The 27,920-nt window shown below is 39.4% G+C and overlaps 1 protein-coding gene across 1 annotated transcript; it reads left to right on the plus strand.

Annotated features, from left to right (window-relative positions):
- The first annotated feature begins 733 nt into the window (after positions 1–733).
- On the plus strand, positions 734–26,803 carry Btla (B and T lymphocyte associated). The gene is made up of 6 exons (XM_050148916.1): positions 734–977; positions 13,197–13,517; positions 16,645–16,680; positions 17,916–18,074; positions 21,268–21,314; positions 23,999–26,803. Exons 1-6 carry the CDS (start codon positions 893–895, stop codon positions 24,245–24,247), a joined length of 897 nt encoding a protein of 298 aa, XP_050004873.1. The 5' UTR covers positions 734–892; the 3' UTR covers positions 24,248–26,803.
- Positions 26,804–27,920: the final 1,117 nt, after the last annotated feature.

Below are 27,920 nucleotides of genomic sequence, written 5' to 3' on the forward strand. Positions count from 1 at the left end.
AGCCTTTTCATTTGGAATTATAAAAGTTCCTGTTGTTAAAAGTTAGTGATTAAGTGTGGGCTGGGACCCTACAGCCTCCCAGCTATCTAATTTAGAACTTTTCCATTTCTTACTTTACTGCTTAATCTAGACAACAATCACATACCAAAAATGGAAGTTTCCTTTAATTGGTATTCACAATCTCATTTTGCTTAGAACTTTAATATTTTAAAAGAACACATAGCCAGTACTAATGGTGATTGTGTTCCATTGATAGACAACTACAGACTGAAGAACGAGGCCCTGTCCTCCTCTGCTGCTGAAGAGCATCCTGTCACTCATTCTCTCCATACCCTCAGAGAAGTCTTCACTGTGTTCATGTCAGTGAGCATTCTCATCTTACCGTGTCATGGTGGGGGTGGGGGTGAGGGAGTTCTAAGATATACTGCACAGAAGTACTATAATCACAAGTTATGAAAAGGGGGCATGTATGCTTGCTATAGGTACTTTTAGCATGAATTTTCCAACCCTAATTTGATCAAAATCTAAACCTAAAGGCAGGAACAATTTAGATTTCTTTCAAGTTTAATTGTTCACTTTGAGAAAAACCTCAAGGTCTTGTAAGAATGGTAGCAGGGCGGAAGGAGAAGCAGGGACCCAGCTGCTTTGCACATCAGAGAGCCTGAAAGTGAAGAGCAGATTGGATGAGAAGCAAAACCACAGCACAGAGTCTCTGTTCACTTGCTCTCACAGAATCACTCAGAATCTTCATACTGTCCTCTCCCAGCAGTTGTCCTGATTTTCCCGCTAAGATACTGCTAGGGCAGAGAATACCATCCAGATCTGGAGATCCCTAGGGAGGAAGAGGAGCCTTCTGCTTGAGGAGTCTGCCCCTGCCTGATAGGTGCTGAGAATGAAGACACCGCCTGCCATGTTTGGGATTCCAGGGTTGTTTAGCAAACTCTTAATCCTCCATGTGGGCTTCTGGAGCATCCTTGGTAAGGCATCTCCTAAGAGGACTTTTTGTTTTCTTCCTCAGTGTTCATGTCGGTGACGGTTTTCCTTGTTGAGCTTCCTTGGGGGAGAGGGATGTTTGTGTCCAGCGTGTAGCTCAGTAGTTACCTTTGCTTCCTGAAAATGCTAGAGGGTGCAAGTGAACTTAGAATATGGGATCCACCTGCCTACAGAGCAAACACGGAATCCTTAGCTTGGCCAAGTTTCCTGGAAACCTGTCCTGATGGTAAGCAAAGATATTTTAGCAGACGTTATAAATGCTTAAATTTGTCACAAATTTGTCACCATTGCTCATGAAATCTCTCTGGCTGTTGTACTAATGGGAAATAAATCTCATGTTCTCTCCACATGGATGTCAGCAGGAAATCGTAATGCTTAATTGGGTGGGAAAGGTGTTGGATATTTGAGTTCATAGCTGTGGCCACAGCTACTCTCAAATAATGTTCAATCTAAATATAATCCCTCCTTGTTTTCGTGAAATGAACTATGAAAACACTGGACAAGCATCATACTGTGAAGTAGAGCAGCGAGCACTGGTGTTGTTTCATTGTTGAACGATGTGACTTGTAAGTGGTTGCCAACTGAACATAGAAAGCGATTCTCCACAGGTGATGCTGGCTCATCCCTACAAAGCCATTTTGATATCAAAACCTGCAGTTCTTCTTTTGCTATCTCTTAACACTTTGCTTCTGCACAGCAACATGCCCTGGAGAAGGGGAAAGCCTGTGGAGTGGTTAGCAGAGATTTCTTGTTCCTCAGTTAATTCTGGGCTCAAGCATATTTTAAGAAATTATCTCCTACCAGAACACAGTATCTTTTTTAAAATAATTTTTTAATGATTTATTTAACTTTCATCTCTCAGCCCCCATCCCTCTTAATGTGGGTGACAGTTGCATGGCTGTGGCAGACTGCGTTTTGAATTATAGAATTATGAAGCTTAGAATTCAACTCTGACATCATCAGACCACCTATCTAGGGGCAGAGTAAAACATCCCCTCAGTCATCCAAGCCCCTACATATTAAAAATCCATCACCTAGCTACAGCTGGAGTCAAATATTAAACTGAGTCTATTTAATTCTAAGGCATAGATTGTAGACTGACCTCAGTGGAACAAAGGAAAATTTTAATTCTGCATCACAATTGGGCTGTCCTCCACATTCCATTCTTCCACCCAGTGTGCTACAACCTTGTATTCATGCACATAAACTTGGTTACAGAAATGGATTCTTTGGTGACTCTGCCACTTACATTATAGACCCAGTTAAGTTTCTTTTCAGTTCTCAGCCCTACTTTCATTTAAAAACATATAATAATTATACCTAAATGATGTGATTTTGTTATGTCTATACTGACTAGCTATGGTAAGCACATGCAATTAAAGCTTGATAAATGTTAATGGTAAGTTTGCTAATAGTTTTTTATTATCAGTACTTTTCACAAAATCCAATTAGATGAAAATTAGGGTTTAACATAAGTACGTTAAGTAGTTCTGGTTTTAAACTTTTCATCATTTTTAAATTGTCAAGCACTATATGTATATGTATGAAGTATGATACAGGCAAATATTTTAGAATGTTTAAATCAAGTGAACTAACTTGTCTATGACCTCACATACCTATTGTTTTAAATCTATCCAGTTATTAATTTTAAAATAATAAGCTGCAGTTACTCTGCTGTGACTGAAACTTTTTTACTTCTGACCAGTTTTGACTTGATGCTCTGTGATCAAGGTTTTCCTAATACTTGTTTCAAAGCTAAAATAGTAAAATATCTTGTATGAAATTTTTAGACCCAAATGTAATGAATCAAAATATATGTAGAAAGTGAAACAGAAAGATTTAGACAAGCATTGTCCAGGTGTCTTATACAGCAGTTGATAAGCTGGATTAGAGTGCTGCTCGGGTTGAATTAATGGGTTAGTGGATTACAGCGTCACTCTGAATTACGAATATAGACTGGATGCTGGTGGTATAACTTAGTGGGTAATGGGTAGAGATGTTTGCTGTCAAACCTGAAAACTTGACTTCAAATTCTGAGATGCACATGATAGAAGGAGAAAACCAACTTCTGCATCCTGAAAGTTATCCTCTGACCTCTATACACACACACATACACACACACACACACACAAACTTGACTTCAAATTCTGAGATGCACATGATAGAAGGAGAAAACCAACTTCTGCATCCTGAAAGTTATCCTCTGACCTCTATACACACACACACATACACACACACACACACACACGGATGCACACACACACTCCTGTGCACATACACACTAAATAAATAAATGCAATAAAAATAAATTTTAAAATAATATAAGCTGAGAAAGGAGCATCTGGTGAGGTTTGAAAGTGAGGCTAAGCGGTAGAGTGTTTGCCTAACTTTGGTGAGGACTTAGGCTCTATCCTCAGCAACCTGCTGTGCCCTACTTCCAAAAGAAGTAAAAAAATAATCTTTGGAAAATGTATTATTCTGGACAAAACTGATGGCAGTTCCAGCTCATAAAACTCTACTAATGACAGAAAGAGCCTTTATATCTTGAAGAATTCCTATGACTACTGAGTGAAGTAGTGTGTTCTCAAACGAATTAAGGATCAGTTAACATTTCCCCAGTTATAGTAACGTAAAATGATCAAGATCTGTGCTTTCTGTGTTTCTCAAAAAGAGAAAAAAATAGAGGAACTCTCCCCAGTTTCAATAACGTCATTTCTCTCCTGATGGAAATAGAGTATAAACACCTGTGTCACATGAGGCTAGGAAGTTCTGAGTGCAGGTTCTCAGAGACTGCTCCATCTTTGAGGGCCTGAACTACTCATTCAGTTGAGACTCAACTGAGGACTTCAACTTGTGTGTGTGCGTGCATGTGCATGTGCGTTGGATGTGTGTGTGTGTGTGTGTGTTTATGTGCGTGCACGTGTGTGTGTGTGTATGTGTGTTTGATCTGGAATAAAGATGGTACAAAATCTTTGATAGATCATTGATTATTGTAATAGAAACAGTCATAAGAAGGCCCAGTAAAGGGATAACATGTACAGCCTGGTTCCTTTGAGAACACAGTGGCTAGAGTCTAGTTGCCTGCTTAGCCTTGGCCGGTGTCTTCTTTCTCTTGAAGGTGAGCATTATGATGCTTCTGTGTAAAGCCACTTTTAAACTGGGTCAGAGCAGTCGTGCTCCAAGTCAGTCTACTATCCCTTGACAATATAGCATTTCCTTACCTCACTATACAATGTTTTCAGTTTTATTTATGTTGTATGTATGGATATATTTGCATCTGCATGTTGTGTGTGCCTATAGAGTCTAGAAAAAGGCATTGGATCCTGGGGATCTTCAGGTACAGTGGTTATGAGCTTCCTGAGATGGATGCTGGGACCTGAACTTGGGACCTCTGGAAGAACATCAAATGCTCTTATCTGCTGAGTTATTTCTCCAGTCCCTCTCTGTCTCATCTTCATGGTTCCAGTATTCCTGTTGAAATGTTCACATGAAATACTGGAAGCAGAGCTGCATCTTCCCCCAAATTCCAAACATCTTTTGTGTATCAAAAGGTATCAAGATACTTATGGAAATACCTAAAAATACTTTTCTATGCTTCAGGATTTCCTGGATTGAGCACAATCAGATTAAGTTATGTGCTGATTGCCTCCTTAAATTGACTCACTAGCATCTTAGGGCTCTTTAAGTTCCTGTTACTTCCTTTACCGCACTATAAAATTGTCCTCTATTGTGTTACTGAAGTTGAAACTATTGCCAAACCTCCACGGGACTTTCCTACTTAACTTTCATTACCTGGATGCTTTGCTGTAACTTGGAGTTTGAACTTGCTGAAAAAAAAAATGTTGAAAAGTATTTGTAATCAGGTTCATAAGATGTGATTGACTTTTTGCTTGCTTTCTTTAACAATCTCTGTTGTGCAGTGATTAAGGTGGGTGTCTAAAAATAGCTTTATCAGTAGACCATGGCTGTTATTGGTTATGAGCAGCAGCTCTAGTCCTCAATTCCTCATCTGACAAAAGAAAATGGTCACGTGTTTCATTGAGGTGCTATGCCAGCTAAGTGCCTTTTTTTTTTTTCCTGGACAAATACCCAGAATGTTGAAGAGCATAAATACTGTGTCAATTTAGTTAAGAGTAATTATTTGTTATTGTTTTCTTTTATTTCAAACTTTAATTAGCTTTATTGTTTTCTTAAGTGGTTGGGAAGTGATATTTCCTTCCAGGCTAGCTCCATGCCATCTGTTACCATCTTTAGTCGTAATGAGCGCTAATACGCTTATCTTTAACGAGTTACTCAGCTTCTCTCACAGTGTCAGTAAGGGGAGGCATTTGTGATTTGTAATTCACTTTTCTCAAGTCCTCAGTTCTCTTACCTTAAAATTACTTAACATCGTATCCCTGTCTTATTGCTCTTGCACTTATGGTTTATGTGCTCATCCCATGATAGGAGTGTCTCATGTGCTTGTGTTTGTGTAATGTAGGGATGCCATTCTTTGTATCCTCAGAGTCTGACAAGACATCCCTGTTAAACATGGATCAGGGAAATGTCTGATGGACCAGGTAGGACAGTCACAAACAAAAACAAGTTTATCTGGTAGGTCTCCCTAACACCATTTCCTCTTCCCTAACTGCCACGCTCATCCAACAAACAGCCTGGAATTCATACCTATCACAAATAGTCCATGGTTCAGAAAACATTGTCAGGAGAATCATTCAAATTTTAGCTGGGTGGTCATGGCTCGTTTCATTTCCTTCTGTAATATTAGAAAAGGAAATAAACTCTGGGGAGCAATTGGCAGTTTTGTTTTGTTTTGTTTTCCCACAAACCATGTTTTCCACAGGTCAACCATGTCTGGAGCTTGAGAGGCACCCAAGTTGAGTGTGCTATTTCCGCAGCAGACTGTATTAGGGAAGTGAGGAAATATATTGCAGGGAAGTGAAAGTGGACTTCACTGTACCTTTCTTACTTAACAGTCTTACTGAGCGTTGCAAGGAAACACCTTACCCTGACATTTGTAAAACACAAACTGGTTTCTGACAGAATGAGAGCAGCTCACCAAAAACTACTGTCAACAGCTTCTCTTCCTGAAAGAGATCTATGGACCTGGCATCTCTGGAAGACGAGGCCCACTTATACCAGGTGGTCAGGGTCCCCCTGACCAGAAGCACCTGTAACTTGTCACCATGAATCTTTCTTCTCTGGAGTCACCAAAATCTTTCTGTTGTCCACTGGAAATATTTATATATTATCTTCCAACCTAACTAAGAGACATTCACCATTGGCACATAGGATGGACAAGGCTCCATGAAGTGGCGTGCATGTGAACCCTGAGCTGTGGAGGGAAGGCAATGACCAACAGTTGACATGAGATGACACTTGCCACCTGGTAGACTTACAATGAAGTACCAAGAGCCACCTTGGAAAGAGAGCCAAAGCTCTTTAGTTTGTAGCTGTGTCAAGCCTTGCTGGTCAGTCTTATCCCATAGCATCTCTATTTATATGAAAGAATTTTCAGTCTCTTTATTTGTTTGCCTGGCACAGACCCACTCATTACAGACCACTGTTAATCCTGTGAAAAGTGGGGTTCACTTTTCAGAACAGATGTACTTGGGAAGATCTTTGAATTTTTGTTTTGGCTGCAAGAATTATAGTTTTTATGACTTTTGACAATTACTCAACTTATATGTCAGTTTTGTAAATCCATTCAAATATAAAAATCATAACACTTGGCATTTATCGTTGTTGAAATATTATCTAAGTGTAGTGCCAAGAACTTTTCCTACATATTCCCACTCACAGTAAATTTTTGGATAACAGCCTATGCCTTGGAGTGAGCAGTGTTCCTGGGTTTAAATTCTAGTCCTGAGTCTGTCTTCCAATAGCTGGTGACCTATGATAAATGGTTTATTTGTTTTAGAATTTAGTTTATTCAGCTTAAATGCAAAGATAATGCTAGGGATTACCTCACAATCATTATGGTGATGGACTGAAGCAACACTTTGAGTGATTCCTTAATTAGGACAGTTCAACTTATAAATTATCAAAATTTTACAATGATTTGTAAGTGATATGAAATCAGTAGAGAATACACTTCAAAATTTGAATGTTGGTATTTTCCATGGCTAGCAATATGTGTTGCGATTGTTTTTTGTAGTGCTGGCTATATCCCTACTCAGCTATGCAATCACTAAGGTAAACAGCCAATATCATCCAGTATATCATGTTGCCAACATTTCTGGTTAAGTGTATTCTAAACTTACATGAAGTACCAAAATGTCATTATGAAAGAGACTTTATGTTAGTTGATTTGGGCTAACTGCAGGCTAATCTATTCTGAATAAGTTTAAGGAAGGCTAGGTCCAGATATGGTGCTTGGTAGACTGGGTTTACTAGATAAATTTTGGCTTACAATAATGTTAAATCATGATGAGTGTAACAGGACATAAGTACCATAAGGAGTACTTCCATATATGATGCCAAACAGTACTTAGCACGTAGTAAGAACCTGAGAATTGTTTGTCATCATTCTGTTTGCCTGTTTTTGTTCTGGATCTGGGAACGGTATGTGCACACTGATAAGGAAGGGTTAGTGCACTGTGTAACTAGTTATGAATGAGTAGAGAAAGTTCTGGAAATATTGCCAAACATAGCTTAAACTGCACATCTGCTGCCTGGATGACCTCTCAGGTCTTTGCTTGTCCTACTTTAAGTATTTCTTGGAGAGGAAATACCACAACACCGTTGACTATTTAAAGACACGTGGTATTGTAATGGATGCGCTTGTCCTATACAACTAAATTTAAGAGATAGTCTTTAAATTCTTTCCCAAAATGACATGTCACAGTAACTATTGTACACTCTAGCCCTAGAAGAAACTATATTCTTAAAAAAACCATATGAAATCAAATTTAGATGTTTCACATATGGTTATAGAGATGTTGATGACTTAAGAGGAAAAATAACAGATGATTATAAAATTTCTTCCAATTTTCTTATTTCATAGTCTCTGCTGTGTTTTAAGTGATGTGTGAATTCATGCCATGTATGTGCTTCCCATGGAGCTAATTCTTTCCTGGTCCATTTCACAGCAGCCTCAGATTTTATTATATGCTTTATCTCTGAGACCAAGAAGCAGGGTTTTCCTTCAACAGTGATTCTTTTCCAATTACAGCTCAGATTTTAACTTAGATGTCTATGTATCGACGGTCATTCGTACTGCTCTAGACGTCCCCCAGAATATCTTGGAATATCTTAGTTATGGAATAGGTTCACTTACCATAAAATAATACATTTATCCAAAACTACAAACCATGAAACGAGCGGTTTCTGAGTGGAGTGCAAATCCCTCACTACAGTTTCACGATACCACAGTTCTGATTTTGTGGCTGTGGCAACTAGCTTAGGGCGGGAAATACAATACTGTGCCTTTCTGATGTGGTGCCTGTGACTTTCTCAAGTGTCTGGGCTGATGTCATAGGCTGGTTAGTGTGAAATTACAAGGATGTGCATGGGTTAGGTGGAGGCCACTACTTCAAAGGATTCCTACTTCCCTGTTTTCTAGGAAAGATGTATATCTTTCCGTGCCTCAGTAAGTGTAATGTCCCCCCACCCTTCATCATCGCTAAGCTTTAAGGGAAGCAGAATATAGTATCAAATATTGTCTAGAGACCTTTCCTCCTGAGTGTAAATATACCATTAATATTAATTATTAATACACCACTGGTGATAATTTTATTTTTCTAAAATAGTTTACATTTCTATGTTCATCACTGATATTACAACTCAAATTAATCCAATCTTGTTTTTCACTAATTTCACTTAATAACTGTGACCATTTTTGAAGTTTCTATAAATTGTAAGACTTTTTTCAATGGAGGCTTGATAGCTGTCGGTTGGAATTTGCTTTAAAATAATAGTTATAATCAAGGCAAGGCAGTTGAAATAATTATAGAATATCATAAAGCCTGTTAAGGATTGGAGATGGCATTGTGAGAACAAGACCACTGAGTTTCCCTAGAGGTGGGGTTGGGTTACATCCCCCTTCTTTCATGAAACCTTTCTTGAGCAACTCAACCAGAAGAACTCTCAAGGATCTGAAAGGTAGGAGCTTATGTCATATCTAAGATAAAAAGTCTAACTATAAAATTCTATTAGAAACCATCACATTCCTAATGATGATAGGGACTGGGCTGTCTATACACTTAGATTATGGACAACAAAAAGGCACAGTATCCATAGTATCTGCTGCTGATTATCACCATGTATGAGAAGTTCTGAACAATGTCCATGGTAAGAGTATTCTTGGTGTAAGTTCTAACTAATTGATATGATACCATTGAGTTTTGATAATATGTTTGTAATTTGTAAATTAACATGTTTGTAATATTTATCCTCAGCAGAAATTTCACTCGACTTGAAAGTTAACTCAGAACTGCCTAGCTGGAGAACTGGCCCTGAACACATGAATTCAACTCCTTGTGCCTATTTTAAGCATGAATTATACTCAGGATCAGTAGAATTTGATATACTGGCCAGTATCCCCCATTCTTTGTGACAGTACATATTCCTACAACATTTGTTTTTATTTTATTTATCTGGTCATTTCATTGATTGTTTCCTTTTGTGATTTCAGAATAGATATTTTTCATATGGAGATAGAAGTTATCCAAAATAATAAAAACCAGTGTTCTCATTGGTTAGACAGTACCTAGCTATCTATTTGTGTGTACAGTTCATATAGAATATAACACATGAGTAGCTTTTGGAAGAATTTTTTACAGGCTCCTCCACTTCTGGTGGCTCACAAAAATATGTCATATGAAATTCTGGTGGTGATGGATATATATTTTGTCTTACTACATGTGATTTTATTATTCTTCATTGAAAATTCCATATAAGATATGAATGTTTGAGACAAGCATCAGGAACAATAATACCAAGGACAAAGTGACTGGGAGTTGGCAGATAAGTCAAAGCTAAAACCAACTGTGATTATCCCCTCATCAGAGAATGTTTGCTTGAGAAGACAATCCAGTCAAGGATAGCTGTGTGCATCGTGCGTGTCACATAACTGACTGGCATATGTCGAGGCAGGTAGAAAGGAACTGTCAACATGCTTGCCAGACAGAAAATTAGAACTGTGACATCTGACTCAGTGGATAATTCTTGACCTCCTAACATCAGTTACAGGCTTTGAGCTTAAGAAAAGAAATCTTGCCTTATTTGCACACAGACCGATCATTCCTGATTTCTAATGCTGTAAAAGCATTCATCTTGTGTTTATTCTAATATTCGAGAAAAATTATATGCCAGCTAATGTGGTTGTCAGTCAACTTTATCCTGCTCAGAAAAATACTCAGAAGCCACAATAATGTTTCTGTCATTGCATTCCAAATCAGTGACACAGTCGGGGCTAATCACAAGCTCTTTTCTGCGTGTTTCATGTGCTCCTCTCAAGTGTATAGACACAGAATGCTAAAGATAGACTGTGCTATTAACATGAGGTAACAGTTCTCTGGCTGAATGAAAGGCTTATACTTTGCAGCAGGGACAGACTTTGTAGACTAGGACTAGTTTTACAGTCATACATTGAGGGAAATGAAGGGGTGTGTGTGTGTGTGCATGTGTGTGCACATCCATGTGTGTCTGTTTTGAAGTCGATGTCTATCTCAGTTTGAAGAAACTGAGGGTCGCTGAGACTGTCCCAATAGCTCTGTTGAATAAATGCTTCCATTTTTCACTGATTCCATGCTTTTTATATGTCTACCCAAGTTGGACATCATATTTTTTTTCTTTGGGGACAGGAAAATTTTAATGTTTCCCAACAGTGCTCATCCTACTTATTCTAGAATAACCAATGGCCTTTATCGTGTCCAGAAAGCCATGATGCAGTTGTGTATCAGTTCCCTGAATCTGCTGTGAGACTATTGAGAAGCCTGTGTTTTCCCGTTCCACCAGACTTCAGTACCTCATTGAAGGGCAGCTCAGCTTCCAGGAAAGCATGCCAGCAGCCCAGGCCAAGTACTTAGTGCCTATGTACAGCGTGACTATGTACATTGTTGGGCACGTTCATTTCCCATGTGAAGGCAAATTCCGCAAAGACAGACCTCATTTCTAATTCCTATTCCCTCTAAGAAAGAGTACACGGGACTCCTCCTAACCTTGCTTTCAAGCTTGGCTACATTTGAGGAGAAAAAGAGTAGTACCTAATAGATTTATTTAGAAAAGGTCCCTATTATTACATAATTGTCCCATCAATCAAAAGTAAGCTCATTGGGGACAACAGGCCTTTGACCACGACCACCTTGCTGTTCACAAGTACTCAGGAAAATTAAAAAGGGAAGTGAGGAGGCTGAGGTCTCTTAACTTGAGAGAGGAACGGACTTTGGAGACAAGGTTTCACTTGGCCTTTCCACCTTTGGTTTCCTTGCTTTTTGCTGCAAATCTGACCACATCAGGTATTGTTATGTTAGGCACTTCCTTTTGTGTCAGTGACCTTAGCCTTTCTATTCAAGCTTTTGAAACCTCACCCTTATAAGTTTCATTTTGTTTTGCTTACAAGTTTACACTAAAAAAAATTGAAGCAACTGAACCATGACATTTTAAAGAGAAGTTGTCTGAGAATCCAATATAGTCACAAATAAGTCAGTAATCGGAGATGCTGAAAGTTCTCTGCAGGTCCCTAGTCTCTACCTGACTCCTGAAAATTCCATCAAGTTTCAATTGTTCTAAGCAAGAGTTGATGAGATTCGGGCAAAAGTTAAAGTGAGAAATTTATTGTTATAAAATAGTTAAAATAAGACCCTAAGCATTCTTCATCTTTAAAGAAAGCTTTGACTATGATTTCATTTAGGCATCTTTATAACATGTGATTCCATAAATCTATTCAGAAAAGTACTTGAACATGAAAGTTAGTGAAAAGGTACAGTATGCTAATGCCACGAAATAGAATAGATCAAAAGTAAGAGTCAGGCAAAGTGGCACAAGCCTTTAAACCCAGCCCTGGGGAAGCAGAAGCAGATGGATCTTTGTGAGTCTAAGGCCAGCCTGGTCTAAAGAGTGATTTCCAGGACAGCAAGGGCTACATAGTAAGACCCTGTCTTAAAAATTCAAACCAAAACAACAAGGCAGCATAACAACAAAGAACCATTCCTGAGGGTGGAGGAAAAAGAACTTGAAACACTTTAAGACCCTGTGTTTAGCCTCATTGTAATGTAAAAAGAAGAAGACGGAAAGTGCCACAAAGTACATAACAAAAGAAAATTTTTGCCTGTTGGCTTATTTTGTTTTACCAGCTTAGGGAATCCCATCTAGTAATTTCTAGATGCAGCAGACATAGCAGTCAATATGGAAATGAGGCCAAAAGGCTTCTAAAGTTGTCACGATCATGAAGATCTTAGTCCTATCCCAAAAGTAACAACACAGCCTTTCAGTTAAGAGTGAACACATACACATGACTGTTTCCTGAGCAACTGAAGCTAGTGACTTTGAAGCCAGTTTTTGCTTCTGAATACCCATGCTGGTTGAATATTTTGTGAACCAAATTGCACACATATTTGTTTCAAGAAAGGGGTGTAATTAAACAGTTTTAAGTTTTATGAATTTTTGTGTTTTAATATAATACGATTATAGGTTGATTAGCAAATGGTATTAGAAAATGTAATTACTGGCTGAGAAGTAATACAAACAAAATAATGGTACATGGTAAAGACCTCATTATGACTTTAAAGTCTCAATTTTCCTAATTATTAGCATATAACCATGAACAAGTTCTTTAGTATTTCAACCTCATCTGTAAAACTGAAATCATAATATTACTTTTTGGGGAGGATGAAACTAATTAACTAATTGTTTGTATGTTTGTTTTTTGAGACAGGGTTTCTCTGTATAGCCCTGGCTGTCCTGGAACTTGCTCTGTAGACCAGGCTGGCCTTAAACTCAGAAATCTGCCTTTCTCTGCCTCCAGAGTGCTGGGATTAAATGTGTGCTACTTCATCACTCTGTGAAGCAATTTATTTTTAAAGCAAATATTGATTATGTGCCAGCTATGCACCACACTGAGCTAACGGAGATAAAGTACTGAAAATAGTATTGAGGAAGATTATGGAATTCTGCCTGAGAAATCTTTGGTGGAAATAATTGCTGGGGTATCTATGGTTCTTCGAGAAGATCATACTCATTACAGTTTTCCTTTTGTGTTTTAGGTGAAAAGTCATGTCAAGTACAACTTAGAATTCCCAGGCATTCGGAATATGCCACAGTGGGAGAGTTCTTTAAAATGAAATGTCCTGTGGCATATTGTGCTCAGAGACCTAATGTGACATGGTGCAAGTACAGTGGACCAAACTGTTTACCTCTTGAGATTGGACCTCAGCAACATACTGGTTGGGAAGACAAGGACCATGGTTCAGTTTTTACTCTCCATTTTGAACCAGTATATCGCAGTGATGATGGGTCATATAGTTGTTCTGTAGACATTAATTCTGACATTATTAATAGCAACATAATAACCCTCCATGTGACAGGTGAGTGCTCTACCTCAGACCATCTTTGCTTTTCCATCTGTTGCTGTGAAAGAGGCAATCCTGACTTTCAGACACTGTGGTTAAAGTTGGAACACTTGTATCAGAACCACAGTCTACCTCATCTTCCAGGCTGTGACAGTAATGAGGACGTAAAGTATTTGTGTAGGGGGAGAGAAGGGTGGGGTCAAGAACAGTAGAGGGAAAATAATGGAAGTTACTGGTCTTTTAGAGAAGAGGCTTGGCTTCTCTGGAGCTCCCTTTGTAGCCCAGGCTGTCACGGAACTCACAGAAATCCACCTGCCTCTGCCTCCCTAGTGCTTGGGTTAAAGGTATGTGCTGCCACAGCAGGCCACTTACTGACTGTTCTTGTCATTAGAAATTAAAACATTTATTTGACAGGTTCAAAAATGATCATAATGATATCATTTTCTTTTTTCGTCATTGTTTTTTCTGGTTTTTGATGATTAGAATTTGCAGAAGTTATGTAACATAAGCAGCAGATTTGTAGCATGAATAAACAAAGAAATTAAGATTTAAAAATACCCGATCATCATCAGCTTGGAAGACTCACTATTACAATGATGACACACCCCAAGATTGAACATCATCTCCAGCAAATCAAACTTAATTCTAAAATTCACATCATATCGTGTAACAGACCCTGAGTAGCCAAGATAATCTGCTTTCTCTATTCCAAATTTCATTATTGGAATATAGCTATTTAAATACTGCGGTGAGATCAGCATAGGAGAATTGAGAGTGTAGAATACACTTCTATGATTAGCTGACTTTTTCTATTATTTTTATTTTCTGTGCATGGGTGTTTTAGCCTGCAAGTATGTCTGTGTACCACATACATGGCTGGTGCCTCTGGGACTGGAATTACATATAGTTTTGATCTACCGTGTGGATGTTGGGAATTGGACCCGGGCCCTCTGGAAGAGCAGCCAGTGCTCTCAACATCTGAGTCATCTCTATAGGCTCTCAATTTACTTTCGGATGTTGCTTTTTTTATTATTATTATTTTTGTTTTGTTTTTCTTTGTTTTTTGAAACTGTGTTTCAGTGTGTAGTCTTTCCTGGCCTGAAACTCCATGTGTAGACTAGGCTGTGCTGGAGCTCAGAGATCCCCCTGCCCCTTTCTCCAAATACTGGGCTTAAAGGTATGTGTCACCAAGACCCTCAGCTGATTTAAATATAGGAAATTAACCTACAAAACTATTTTTAGACCAAACCATATATCTGCATAAAAAAACTATGTCTTGATCTTGGATTTTGTAATCATTTCATAGATATTATTACAAAAGCATAAAACAACAGCAAAAGCAGACAGAAAAGACTGCCACAATTCAGTATGCTTCTGCATCAAAGATCATTATATTGAGTGCAAAGGCACCTCACAGAACATGAGAAAATGTTTGCGAATCACATGCTTCATGCGAGACTATTGCCCAGACTATGTAAAAACTCTCCAGAACTATCTGCCTACCTTCTTAGAACACTTCAGGGAGGAACCTTTCCAAGCTGAACAGCACTACTTTCCATTGCCCATCTTTGTGTGTGCGCATGTGCATGCAAGTACACATATATGTGTGCATATGTGAGTCTGCACAAGTGTGTATGTGGAAGACAGAGGATGACATTTGGTGTCTTCCTCAATTGCTCTCTATCTTACTTTTTGAGACAAGGTTTCTCGGTGAACTCGGGACTTGATGGAATTCTTAGTCTGGCTAGTAAGTGAGAAACTGGGATGCTCCTGTTGCCGCCTTAGCACTGGATTAGAGACAGGAGCTCTCATATTCTACCTCATATGTGGACACTGAAGATTTAGCAGAGATCCTCAAGCTCACACACGTGACCCATCTTCCCAGGTCCAGCCTTCTCTCACCTCCATCATCATCGTTGCTATGGCATTCCCATTTATTTCAGAATGTCCACTTTTATACCTATCACAATTATCCTTTTCCTTTGTAAGGTCTATGTCCCTCATTCATCACACATATCCCTTCCCTGTGCGTTTTATAAAACTATGTCCAGTTCCATCAAAACTTATAGTACCTTACAAATAGAAATCATATCTTGCTTTTGGGGATTGTGGCTCTCTTGTAGAATTCAAATACAATTCTTTTTAGGATTAATTTAAATTTTAGCTAAATATATAGTCTTCTTTAGGGAAATGGGGATTACCGGGAAAGAGGAAAGATATTCCATTTATTTTTGAACCCAAGAGTACTCAGGGAACTGCCTATGAAATGTGGAAAGAAATATGTTCTGGAACTGCTTATAATTAGTAAAATTTGGAAATACAATAAAAGTATTTTATTTTTCCCCTTGAAATATCTTTCTGGGAGGATACTGGGAATGCCCCCATTTTTGCATATGATTTACCTTTGCTTTTTATGTTCATAATAGAAATTGGTTTGTGTAAGAACCAATGTGGACAGAAGGAGGCTTGGGTATTCTTGAGAGAGCATTTGTCTCCTGGAATGAGGAAAGGCACCTTGTGAAACAAAGCAGAGTACGAGGAGATTATCCTACAGAGCCAGGAACAGCCACCCCGATATATACATTGATTTATAGCTCTGTGCTTCTCAATTGTCCTAGGTCAGTTTCTGATTGGGGACACCAGGAAAATGCAGAGGTCATTGTCTGTGCAGGAGGATGCATGTTGTGTGAGAATGCAGGAAGTGAGAGGCACAGTCTTTGTTTCAAAATGAACACCTAGGATCTCACGCAGAACTTCTTTATCCTGTGGTCATTCACAGTCTCAGAAGCACCTGGGGGGTTGAATGTTTTATTATATTGCAGGTGTCAGAGGTCACACATGGTCTATGTGTTCATCTACCTGAAGAACGAGGAGGAGAGAACCAAAGAAGTCAGATGAAGATTATACTATGTTGACAGTAGTCTTTCTTTAGGCTTGAAAAGAACTCCTTTGCTTTGTATGCCATGATCTCAGGGTGAAGTTCCATGAATTATACATGCTGAACTTGGCCGGGATTACTGGATTCTCTGTTGTGGCAACATTGGAGTCCTTTCTAAATAACTCTGACTTTAAAGATAACTTTGAGTATCACCTTTGTATTTTATCAAGCCATTTTAATACTTAGTCTTATTTTCTGTTTCAGAAAGGACTCAAAATGATCCAGAACACCATCTAATAAGTAAGTATGAAACCAATCAAAATTAGCAAGTTTGTTTGATGATTAGATAAATAATGGAAATAAGGTCTTCTTAATTGGGTTTGTTTGTATTAGATTACCTATTGTTTGCCATTAAACTGCCTCACCATAGATAGCTGTGTTTGCTTCTTGGCTGCTTGCCCAACCTAAACAGCAGCTGCAGTACATTTGCCACCATTCTGTACCATTAAACTAAATGCTCACTGTATGTCCTCCTTAAATTACTCCTGATTGTTTGTAACCTCAAAGAAAGGATCTGGGGTCAGGGGGATATCACACATACAGTTCAATACTTCTCTGCTTTTGACAAATTGTTAATAGTGACCCCAAAGAAACAGTGTATCTTACATCATATCCAAGAGTATACACACATAAAAAGCAAATCCACAAAATCTGTAGACAGTGGAATTTTTGATTTCTGTGCTATGGGAATGGAGGAGTGTCCTGTGCAATGCAGGGGGTTTATCAAGCCCTGGACCTCTCCTTACTGGACGCAGACTCTCTCCCACATTGTGATATCTATCAGAAGTGTCTCCTAAAACTACCACGTGTTTCTGGGGGATGAGAAATTTTCTGGTTGAGAATCACTGCAGCAGTGTGTCTTATGAACTCAGATATTTTCTAGTTTGTTTTATATTATTTAAAAAACACTATTTTTGATCCACTGAGCTGTGTCACAACTTATTTATAAGTTAAAAACCAACCTTGATCAAACAGGGATCGGTGAATGTTAACACAGGTCAGTCAGAATGAGCACTAGCTAGATGCTAAGCAAAGCATATTTGGTAAAAATAAAAATATTTGATGTTTGGAGGTAATGATGACTTATAAGAGGGAGCAAATGTACAGCATCAGAAACCTGCTGGTGTGAGTCCCAACTGCCATTCATGAGCTGTCGGTCTTTGGGCACTATTCAGAACATTCCTTTCAAGTTCTAAAGCTGTATTAAGAAAATGACTTCCATAACACTGAACTAAATATATAAATGAAAGGGCCTGGCGAAGTGGTTTGTGAGAACTGCCATAGGGATCTTTCTACAATAGCTCATGCAAGCAGAATGTGAGATGTTCACAAAAGTTAAAAATAGTAGTTGATGGTACTGGGACCACCAAAGGAGAAACAGAGGGCTTGGCCTGCTAGTTCCATCATTCAAATTATGACAACGCAAAGAAGTACTGCCAACTCTAATGCTTCTAGGACTTCTTAACTGTTTTCCGCAGTGTCTGATACCCCAGGTGCCACCAATGCCTCAGGACCACCCATCATGGAAGAGAGGGGGAGCAGGACCTGGCTGCTTTACAGCTTGCTTCCTGTGGTGGCACTGCTTTTGCTGCTTGCCTGTTTCTGCCTGGTCTGTTTCCTGAAAAGGCACCAAGGTGGGTTGCAATTTCCCTCTGCACTCATGTGCCACACATTTGGGGTTTGTTTTCCAGGGCTGATGGATTTTTAGCTGGTTAGTGTTTTCTTTCTGGATAATGATTCCTGGGGAACTACTGGTTGCCACTGGAAAACAATGTGCATGAATTTGGTCTCGGTCTAGGCATTGCAAGGCACACTCACCACAACCCTAGGCTAGCATTGCTGGAACTTTCTCATTCTATACACATCAATCTTAGGTGTGAACAAGAAAGCATTCTCCTAAGCTTTAACCACATTGAAAGGCTGGTTGAAACAATCTCTTGAACCAACATGTTATTCTTTTTGAGCCATTTCCACAGCTATTACACATAATTCCAATGATACCCACCCTTACCTAAATAAAGTATCAATGTCCCCAGCAGGAATTCATATGTATTTGTGCTTTCTATTGCTATTATAAACACATCCTTGAATCCAGTTTTTACTCAGTAGCACTGCATTTGAGAACGTGGAGTTGCCTATAATGAGAGAGCTGTGGTATTTTGAAAAGGGTTGCTTTTCTTTTTGAAACCATGTCTTCATTGTCACCATTGCACAGTAAAACTCAACAAAAGAGGCATGCTGATCTGGTGCATCTATAGTCTCTATTTCCTTGTTCTTTTCCATCCCCCCCCCCACTTTCTATAATAGGAGCACAGTGTAGCTCTAAAGTGAGTAGGACAAAGCATCCCGTGTTTGACGCCACAAGAGAAAGCTTTGTCTGGGTGGAAGTGCTCCTTGATCCCAGAGCCTTTTTGTAGTTCTCAGACATTCCACTGCAAACCCACCTCTGTATCTGTAACTACACAGCACAAGAAACTGGTCCCCATAAGTTCGTAAAAACATCATAATACAAAATGCATTTAGTACAAATTCAAAAGTCCCCATAGTCTATCACAGTCTCAACAATGTTTAGAAGTCCAAAATTCAAAGTTTTTTGAGAGAGTCATGCAATCTCTTAACTATAATTCCCTGCGAAATCAAATTTAAAAACAAATCACTTGCAGCATGCAGTGGTGTAAGATATATATTATCATCCCCAAAAGCAGGTAAGGAATCACAGTGAGGAAATACTGGATCAAAGCAAGACTGAAAACCCACTGGGCAAACTCCACACTCTGCATCTCCATGTCTGAGGTTAAAATATTCTTCAGATCTCCAGCTCTGGTCAGCTTTGTTGACTGTAACACACTTTTTTTCCTCTTGGGCGGCTGCTACTCTGTGTTAGCAGCTTTCCTCGGCAACTGTCCCATGACTCTGGCATCTCTAATGTCTTGGGTTCTCCAAGGCAGTCCAGGATTCAACTTCACAGCTTCACACAAAGGCCTCGCTAGGCCTCCATTCAGGGATGCTCTTGACACATGTGTTGCCTCAATGGCTTTTTTAATTTTTTTTTTTTTTTTTTGGTGCTGAGGCAAATTCTATAACCCATTTTGCCAAGTTTTGCTGCTTACTGGGACCAGAACATGAGACTCTCCCTCACCCCATTCAATTATATCACCACCAACTTTCTTTTCTTCGTTGCCTTTGCTTCACTGTCCTGAAACTTGCTCTGTAGACCAGTTTGGCCTCAAAACTCAGAGATCTGCCAGCTTCTGCCTTTGCAGTTCTAAAATTAAAGGCGTGCACCACCACACCAATCTCTAAACAAGTTGGAAATTTAGCTGTACAAAGGCAAAAGCAGCCATTTTCTTCATCAAAATATTACAAGAACAATCTCTAGGAAACATACTAAAATTCTCCTCTGTAACCTCTTGAAGGAGCCCTCCACAGTTCATCAGTTCACAGTCAGCTCCACTGTCTTCCATGCTCCTACTAGAATGGTCCATTAGGCAGTGCTTAAAATGTCCACTCTTTCCCTAACCCAAAGTACCAAAGTCCTAATTCCTCCAAACCAGAACATGGTCTAGCCTATCGTAGCAGTACCCCAGTCCCTGGTACCAACTTCGTCTTAGGGATTGGATTGCTGGGAAGAGACACCATGACCGTGACAACTCTTATTAAAAAAAATATTTAAGGGGCTGGAGAGATGGCTCAGAGGTTAAGAGCATTGCCTGCTCTTCCAAAGGTCCTGAGTTCAATTCCCAGCAACCACATGGTGGCTCACAACCATCTGTAATGGTGCCCTCTTCTGGCCTTCAGGCATACACACAGGAAGAATATTGCACACATAAATAAATAAATAAATAAATAAATAAATAAATAAATAAATATTTAATTGTGGTGGCTCACTTTACAGGTTTAGAGGTTCAGTTCTTTATCATGCTAGGAAGCATGGTGGCATGCATGAAGATATATTGTGGGAGTAGTGGCTGAGAGTCCTCTGTCTTGCAGGCAGAAAGTTGACTGAGGCACTTGGCAGTATTCTAAGCATAGGAAACCTTAAAGCACCCCCCCATACAATGACACAGTTTCTCTAACAAGGCCATATGTACTCCACCAAAGCCACACTTCCTAATAGTGCCACTTCTGTGAGATTATGGGGCCAATTACAATCAGACAGCCACAGTACATATGCCATTGAGTCTATTAGTGTTGTTCATATACATATAGCTGTGGAGATTCACAGGGGTATGATAACCTATCAGAGACTACACCCCTAAAAGAACTGGCTCTTGCTCAGCACCCATCATCTGTCATCAGACTGAAGGTTGCAGGGCTCCTTGAACTGGGATTCTGGTTGACTTAATCTTACACAAGTCTGTGGAAGAAATCAAAGATATTGTGAGTTACTTGATACAACGGCATAATCGTGGCCAGGAGACAGTTTTCCTCAGTCTGCCCCAACCTCTGGCTTTCACAGTCTTTCTTCAATGTTACCTGAGCCGCGGAGGAGGAGTATAATATAGCTGTCTCATATATCACAGAGATGACAGCAGCACTTTTAACATTGAGTATACAATGATTCCCAACCAACCGAAACTGTTCTTTACTAGATCCTACTCCTTCCTCTTGGATGTGAAGACTGTTGTGTGATGTGAGGGGAGGGAAGTGGGCATGTACATTCGCACAGACTGAGATGTGTGTGGTACACGCTAACCAACATAGTTAGGAGGCAAAACTAACAATATGGTTGCTGGCGTGCAACGGGGTGGGCATAATGGGATAGTTTGCTTTGCTTTCTTAACACTGTTTGGTATCTTTTTTCTTTTCCTTTTCTCAATCTTTCAGGGAAAGGAAAGAAGAATTCTGACTCAGCAGGAAAGGAAATTAACCTGGTATGTCTGAAGTATCTATTAAGACAAATACATTTTATATTATACATATGTATTTTTTTCAGTAAGTTTATATGGCATTAACACACACACTCCAGATTTTTCACAGTCATGATTGCCTGCATAATACTTATATAATACAGGGCCCATATACAACTTGGTGTGGAGTGGGAGGGACTCACATGGTAGTCAACAACTGATGCAGAGTGGGAGCCAATTTTCAGTGTGGTCATTGTAAATAAACCCTCACCTCACCTACACTACTGCAAACTACCAAAATGAAATTCATTGGTGGGAAATCTATAAAAATTGAAAGGGAACAAGTTGGGAAGAGAAAGACGATTGGGAGGATTGCGAAGCGGATAAAAGAGACCAGGGGAGGTTGAATGTGAACAAATCTATTGTGTGAGTATATACATGCATACATATATGTGTATATATATAGTTACTATATGGCAATGAAACATAAAAATATAACAAAGCTGAAAAGTCCAAAGTTATGATCTTATTTCAAAATAGTCCTTCTAAGGCAGTGGTTCTCAACCTTCCCAATGCTGCGACCCTTTAAAACAGTTCTTCACGTGGCAGTGACCCCCAACCATACACTTGTTTCCATTACTACTTCATAACTATAATTTTACCAATGTTTTGAATCAGGATGTCAATATTTTTGGAGACAGAGGTCTGCCGAAGGGCTCATGACCTACAGATTGAGAGTCGCTGTTCTAAGGGAATAAATATGATTATATAGGAAAGTCCACTGAGTCATAATATACTTAAAAGGGTGAGGCTTTTGGAAAGCAAATTATAAATCAGCATGCTTATTTCAAAAGAGCCTTACAACAGCTAAGTGCAATAAGTATGTAAAGCGAGATGGCTAGCGCTGCCTAACACCCTTTATCGTCTCTGGCCATCGCATTGTAGTGCACCTGCCTTGTGATACCCTCTGCTTTCACAGTGTGTCACAGGAGAACTTCAGGGGCACAGAATCATGCTCGTGCTAACAGAGTTTTCTATGAAAATGAGCCATTCCGGTGAAGAGAGCCAAGACGACCGAACTGACAGCCTACTAAAGACTGGAAAGGATAGCAGGGATCTTGGTAGACATACAGAGAATTAACAGTTCTTTATCCATTCACTTGACAATTGTCCGTGTCCCACATGTAGGTTCACTTTGTGTGGGGGCATCTCCATCCTAACCAACCCACCCTCAACTCTTTCAGACCTCCAGCCTTAGTGTTATTTCCAAGTGCTCACCTCATAGGAAAATTGTAGCGGATTGGCAGTTACCGCCTCATTTCTCGAGTTAGAAGGAAGCATGTTTTTAGAGCAGATCTTCCCCCAGCAGATATAAGAGAAATCCTTCTGCAAATGTCACAGTGAGACGTTCCAAGCACCATAGGAATATGAATAGTCAAAAGACCAAGAACATGAAAACTTTTAGGGAGAGCGTAACTTGACTGACAAAATGGAGATTTTAAAAAGTCAGAATAGAGCCCGGGAAAAGGGTCAGGTGGGTATAACACTCTGCAAGCTTGAGGAATGGGTTTGAATCTCCAGCACTTATATCAAATCTGGGTGTGGTCACATACAGTTTGAAACCAAGTGGTGGGGAGGATGTGAAAACAGGTCGAATTGGGTTCATTGGCCATCTAGCCTAGTTGAAAGGCTAATGAAATACAGCTTTAGTGAGAACACCTTTCTCAATAAGTAAGGTAGAAAGGAATAGAGGAAGAAACCTGACATAGACCTCTGACCTCTACATGCACTCACGTGGGTGAGTGCACCTTACCTACAAACATACAAACCCACCCCACCCCTCCCATGGCTGAAAGTTAAAACCCTTAATATTAACACATCATTTTTACCATTCACACTTTTTGTATAGTCAGGAGCAGCTAACAATAACTGAAAAGAGGGAGAAAATAACAGGATTCACTTTAGTTTCCACACACCCCCCCAACTGTCTCACACCATTTAGGTCTCTGGTACTATTTGAAAGTATGACGATTTTCTTATGATAGAAATAACAACTAGAATAATATTTTAGAATTTAATAGAAACTTTATTCTTTCAAAATTGGCTTTCATTTTCTAATTTAGTTCTCCAATTTAGTTCTTGGATCATAATGTGTCTTAGATAACCCATGACGCTTCCTGTTCCTGCTCTACTCAGGAGGTCTCAGGTCTTTCTGCCTTGGGCTTAATCTTTTGATGTTCTATGCTCCACATGCCGATGTGTTGTGGACTGCCTAAAGTTTTTATGGGATTAGTTTTCTCTTCCATGAATTGGACTGTGATTTTTTTCCATTAAAAGATCATTGTGCATATGTGTGTGACCTCAAATGGCCCATAATACAGCATAAAACAATTGCTTGTGAAGAGCATAGTGAACTTCAAATGTTTGGCCTTAGGGGCTCAGTGGTCAAATACCTGCCTAACATTCATAAGGACCTGGTCATGAAAAAAACAAAACGAAACAAACAAACACAACACTCCAAGTCTAACCAGCCCTTTCATCCTTTGATAGTACAATGCTTACTGAAAATGTCGATATTAAGTAGCTTACATGAAGAACAATAGACAGTCTCTTTCAATGTGCATGACATCATGTAGCCGTTCACTCACAGTCTAATAATGAATATGTTTTGTCACATCCTTATGTGGTAAATCTCTTCTCTCTTGTAGGTTGATATTGCAGTGAGTCCCAGGGAAAATTCCCAAACACTGCCCTCAGAAACTGCCATTTATGATAATGATCCCTGGTCAAGTGGGCAGGAAAGTTCTGAATCCACAACTAATTCACAATCTGAGGGAAACAAACAGGGCATTGTGTATGCTTCCCTGAAACATTCGATTATTGGAAGGAATCGAAGACAGTCAAGCAACATACAAGAGGCACCCACAGAATATGCGTCCATTTGTAGGAGAAGCTAAACCTTGCACTGATGCATGGCATGGAGGGCTTGTGAATATCACTGTCTGGACCTCCAGTGTCAAATTTTCACATTCAGATGGTTCGTGCTGGGGCTGTGTCTTAAAGATCCATGGAATACTTAGTTAAAATTTCTCCTGAAAACTCTGAAGGAGTTTTGTACAAGAGCCTTGAAGAATCGACTTTTCTCTGGAAAAACTCATAGCACAAATTGCAGCATAATAGAATGTTCAAATCTGACCATGCCACACCCAACATGTGAATTTAATATTTCCCTTGGAACTATTAGAGAGACTTACAGGGAAGAAAGAAGTGTGTTATTTGGGTCAGCTCACTACACATTCTAGAAAATTAATGGCCCAATTTGACTAACTAATCATAAATACCGTAATGATTGTATATTCCCAACCAATCTTCCACGATAAGACAATTTTCCATGTCAATTTATAGCTCATGTTTTATTTTTCTAATTTAAAGGAAAATTATCTTGGACTCAATTCAGAAAATGATTAGAAAGGATAATTGGTGCAATACAGACACAGAATATGTCAGATAGATGTGGGGGGGGCGTGTATATTTTCACCACTAAGATAATGAGATGTTTATCTCTACCCTGTTAGATTGAGAAACTCAGGGAGTAAAGAATTCATCATTGAATAGTAAGTGCATTTGTAACCAATGCAGAAGTGTTTGGATCAAATAATGTATGCAAATGTGATGCTATGCTGCTGAAGTAGGGCACACATGAACAAATGAACAAGAGTCAGTGTGAGATCAGGTATTATAAGGCAAATCAATATTGAATGTTTAAACCACCTTGTGCTTTAACTGAAAACAAACTCAAAGGATAGTTCATGAAAGGAAAGAGTCTGGAATAGTTAGTTGACCAATAGGGGCTGACATACTTTCACTAATGTCTGTTTCTTGCTTCTTATAAAGTGAATAAGGACGAATCATATGTAATGAAGTATGTCATATGGAGACCACTCAGGTTTAAATTCTGACTTTGTAACTGCTTGAGAGGCTATATTTTCAAGTTTTCTGAATTTCCAGATTTCTTGAGTCTAATTGTTTAAAACACAGATCATAATTTTACTCATAGGCTTGAAGCTTGAGTTCTCAGACTCTGAAACTGAATAGCGTCACCATTTTAGTATACAAGAGCTAGAAGCCACTGGAACAAACACATGAGCTGCTGAATGAGTGAATGTGGTCTATGTAATTGTGCATGTGTGTATGTCCCTGTGTCCATACTTGCTAACATGCAAACGTAAAATGTGACTTACAGAAACAAGACAAGAGAAACCAGTCAGATTGCCATCCTATTTTTAGTTTGCTTAAAAGGTACAAAGCACTAGAACAAATTGGTCATTAAAGAAAATAAGGTGTGAAGTGGTGACAATAGGAATGGGATTAGAGAATGTATTCATTAACACAACAAAGAAGATTCACTGCAAAACCCTCCTCACCTAGTGAGTGCTCACACCGGGTTTTGGTTCCCTGGATCAGGAACAGCAGACACTGTTTTCAGATAATGTTGCAACCAACCATAGGTAAGCTCTTTCAGTTGGGTGCTTTTGTGGGCATTTATGCAAAAAAAATGCCTTAGAATAGCTGCTTTAGCTGCTCATCTTCAAAATAGAAACAGGAAGTATGGGGGATGAACACAGCACCTTGTCCCTCTTATCAGATCAACATGGGAGTTGAGCAAGTCTCTCAGAATTGTCTCCAACTTGAAAAGCTAAATTCTATTTTGTTTAAAACAATCCTTTAAAAATGTTGTGTGTGTCTGTAATCTGTGTATGCATGTGTGTGTGTGTGGTGTATGTGTATTGTGGTGTATGCACGTGGGTGTGTAGGAGCCAGAAGAGGACATCAGGTGCACTTTTCTATAGTTCTCCATTCTACTGTTAGGGAAAGGTCTCACTGGACCTGGAGCTAAGCTAGCAGACAGCAAGCACTGTGAGGGATCCTGTGTCTCTGTCCCTCAGATTGCTAGGGTTATAATTGTTTATGCCGGGTTTTTACATGGGTGTGGGGATTTCAAACTCAAGCCCCCAGGCCTGCAGAGCAAGCACTCTTACTTGCTGAGCCCTCTCCTACTCCCCCTATTTAAAATGCTCTTATCCAGGCAATGGTGGTGCATGCTTTTAATCCCAGCACTTGGGATGCAGAGGTAGGCAGATTTCAGTGAGTTTGAGGTCTGCCTCCTTTAAAAAGCAAGTTCCAGGACAGCTCAAGCTGTGACACAGAGAAACCCTGTCTCAAAAGACTAAAAAAAATGTAAAGTTCTTATTGTATTTTATAATGAAAGATGAAAGACACTGCTAGAGACTTCACCTCTATAAATGGATGATTATGTCTATGCTTGTACCATGCCTATCACATATCACATATCACTTATGCTCTTATTCCTACTTAGTAAATGCATATATTTCCTCAAAGAAATCTGCTCTAGGATTATTTCCATGTTTATTTAAGTCACAGATGATAGATAATTTAATGATTTCCATGAACTTTAAGACTGTTGATTGTTCACAGCGAGAAAGTAAAATTGTTAAAATTTACCTGAAATTGAATAAATGGCAAACAAGCTGCTAAAACGCCGAAGCAGAAGACCCCCCCCCCCCCTTGCTCAGCCATCAACTTCCAATAGCTCAGCTGGCTGGAATGGTCAGTGTAAGTCCCTTCCCCATCCGTGAGGGACATCGATGACACCAGTCTTGTGCAGGGCTTGCACAAACAACCCCAACAGCTGTTGTGAGTTTACAGGTACACACTCTCGGCATGTGCAGAGACCAGCATTTTACAACACTCCTTCCTGGGTCCCAGCTTGAAGGTTCCTTCTCCTACCTCTTCCCTCACCTTTCTTGAGCATTGGAAGGGTACTACAGAGGTCACATTGATAGGTCGCTCAACAGTCCCTTATTTTTGACCATTTGACCAGCTGTCAGTCTCTGTGTTGACCACACCCACCACCTTAAGAAGCTCCTCTGCCCAGGGCTGAGAAAGGGCCAGATCTACGGGTAGAAAACTTCCTTGGCCAGCTGACAATTTACTGAGTATTTCCTCTCTTTCTGTTTTTCTTTTATTGAAATTAGTTTTTTTTTCATACAATATATTCTGACAATATTTCATACAATATTGCCGTTCCTCCTTCCCCAATGCCTCCAAGACCCCTCCCGTTTCCTCTCCCTTCCAGATCCACACTGGTTCTGTCTCTGCTTAGAAAACAGACATTTAAATAGTAATAATAATAATAATAATAATAATAAAATAACACAAAACCAATAAATCAAAGCAGGACAAAACAAATAGAAGAAAAAGCACAGGAAATACAGATAGATGCAATGAAACGCCTGTTCACACACATAGTAATCCCATGAAAACACAGAACCAGAAGCCATAATATAAACCCAAAGAACCTGTAAGGTTAAAAAAAATGCTCTGACAAAACCTTATGAGACACGGAGCCCCCAAAGAGTCCATTGAGTTCATTTTGTGTTGTCTACTTATTGCTGAACATGGGGACTGCCCTTAAGAGTAGTTTGTATATCTAGTAAGATTATGTTGGGGAAAATTAATTTTCCATTTGTGAGTGGTTATCAGTTGGAGACAGCTTCTGGGTTAGGGATGGGGCTTGTGTCTCATCTGGTACAGACCTGTGCAAGCCCT

The sequence above is a fragment of the Alexandromys fortis genome, unplaced genomic scaffold, assembly GCF_014885135.2.
Source record: "Alexandromys fortis isolate MF-2015 unplaced genomic scaffold, M_Fortis_MF-2015_v1.1 scaffold_4, whole genome shotgun sequence".
NCBI lineage: Eukaryota > Metazoa > Chordata > Mammalia > Rodentia > Cricetidae > Alexandromys > Alexandromys fortis.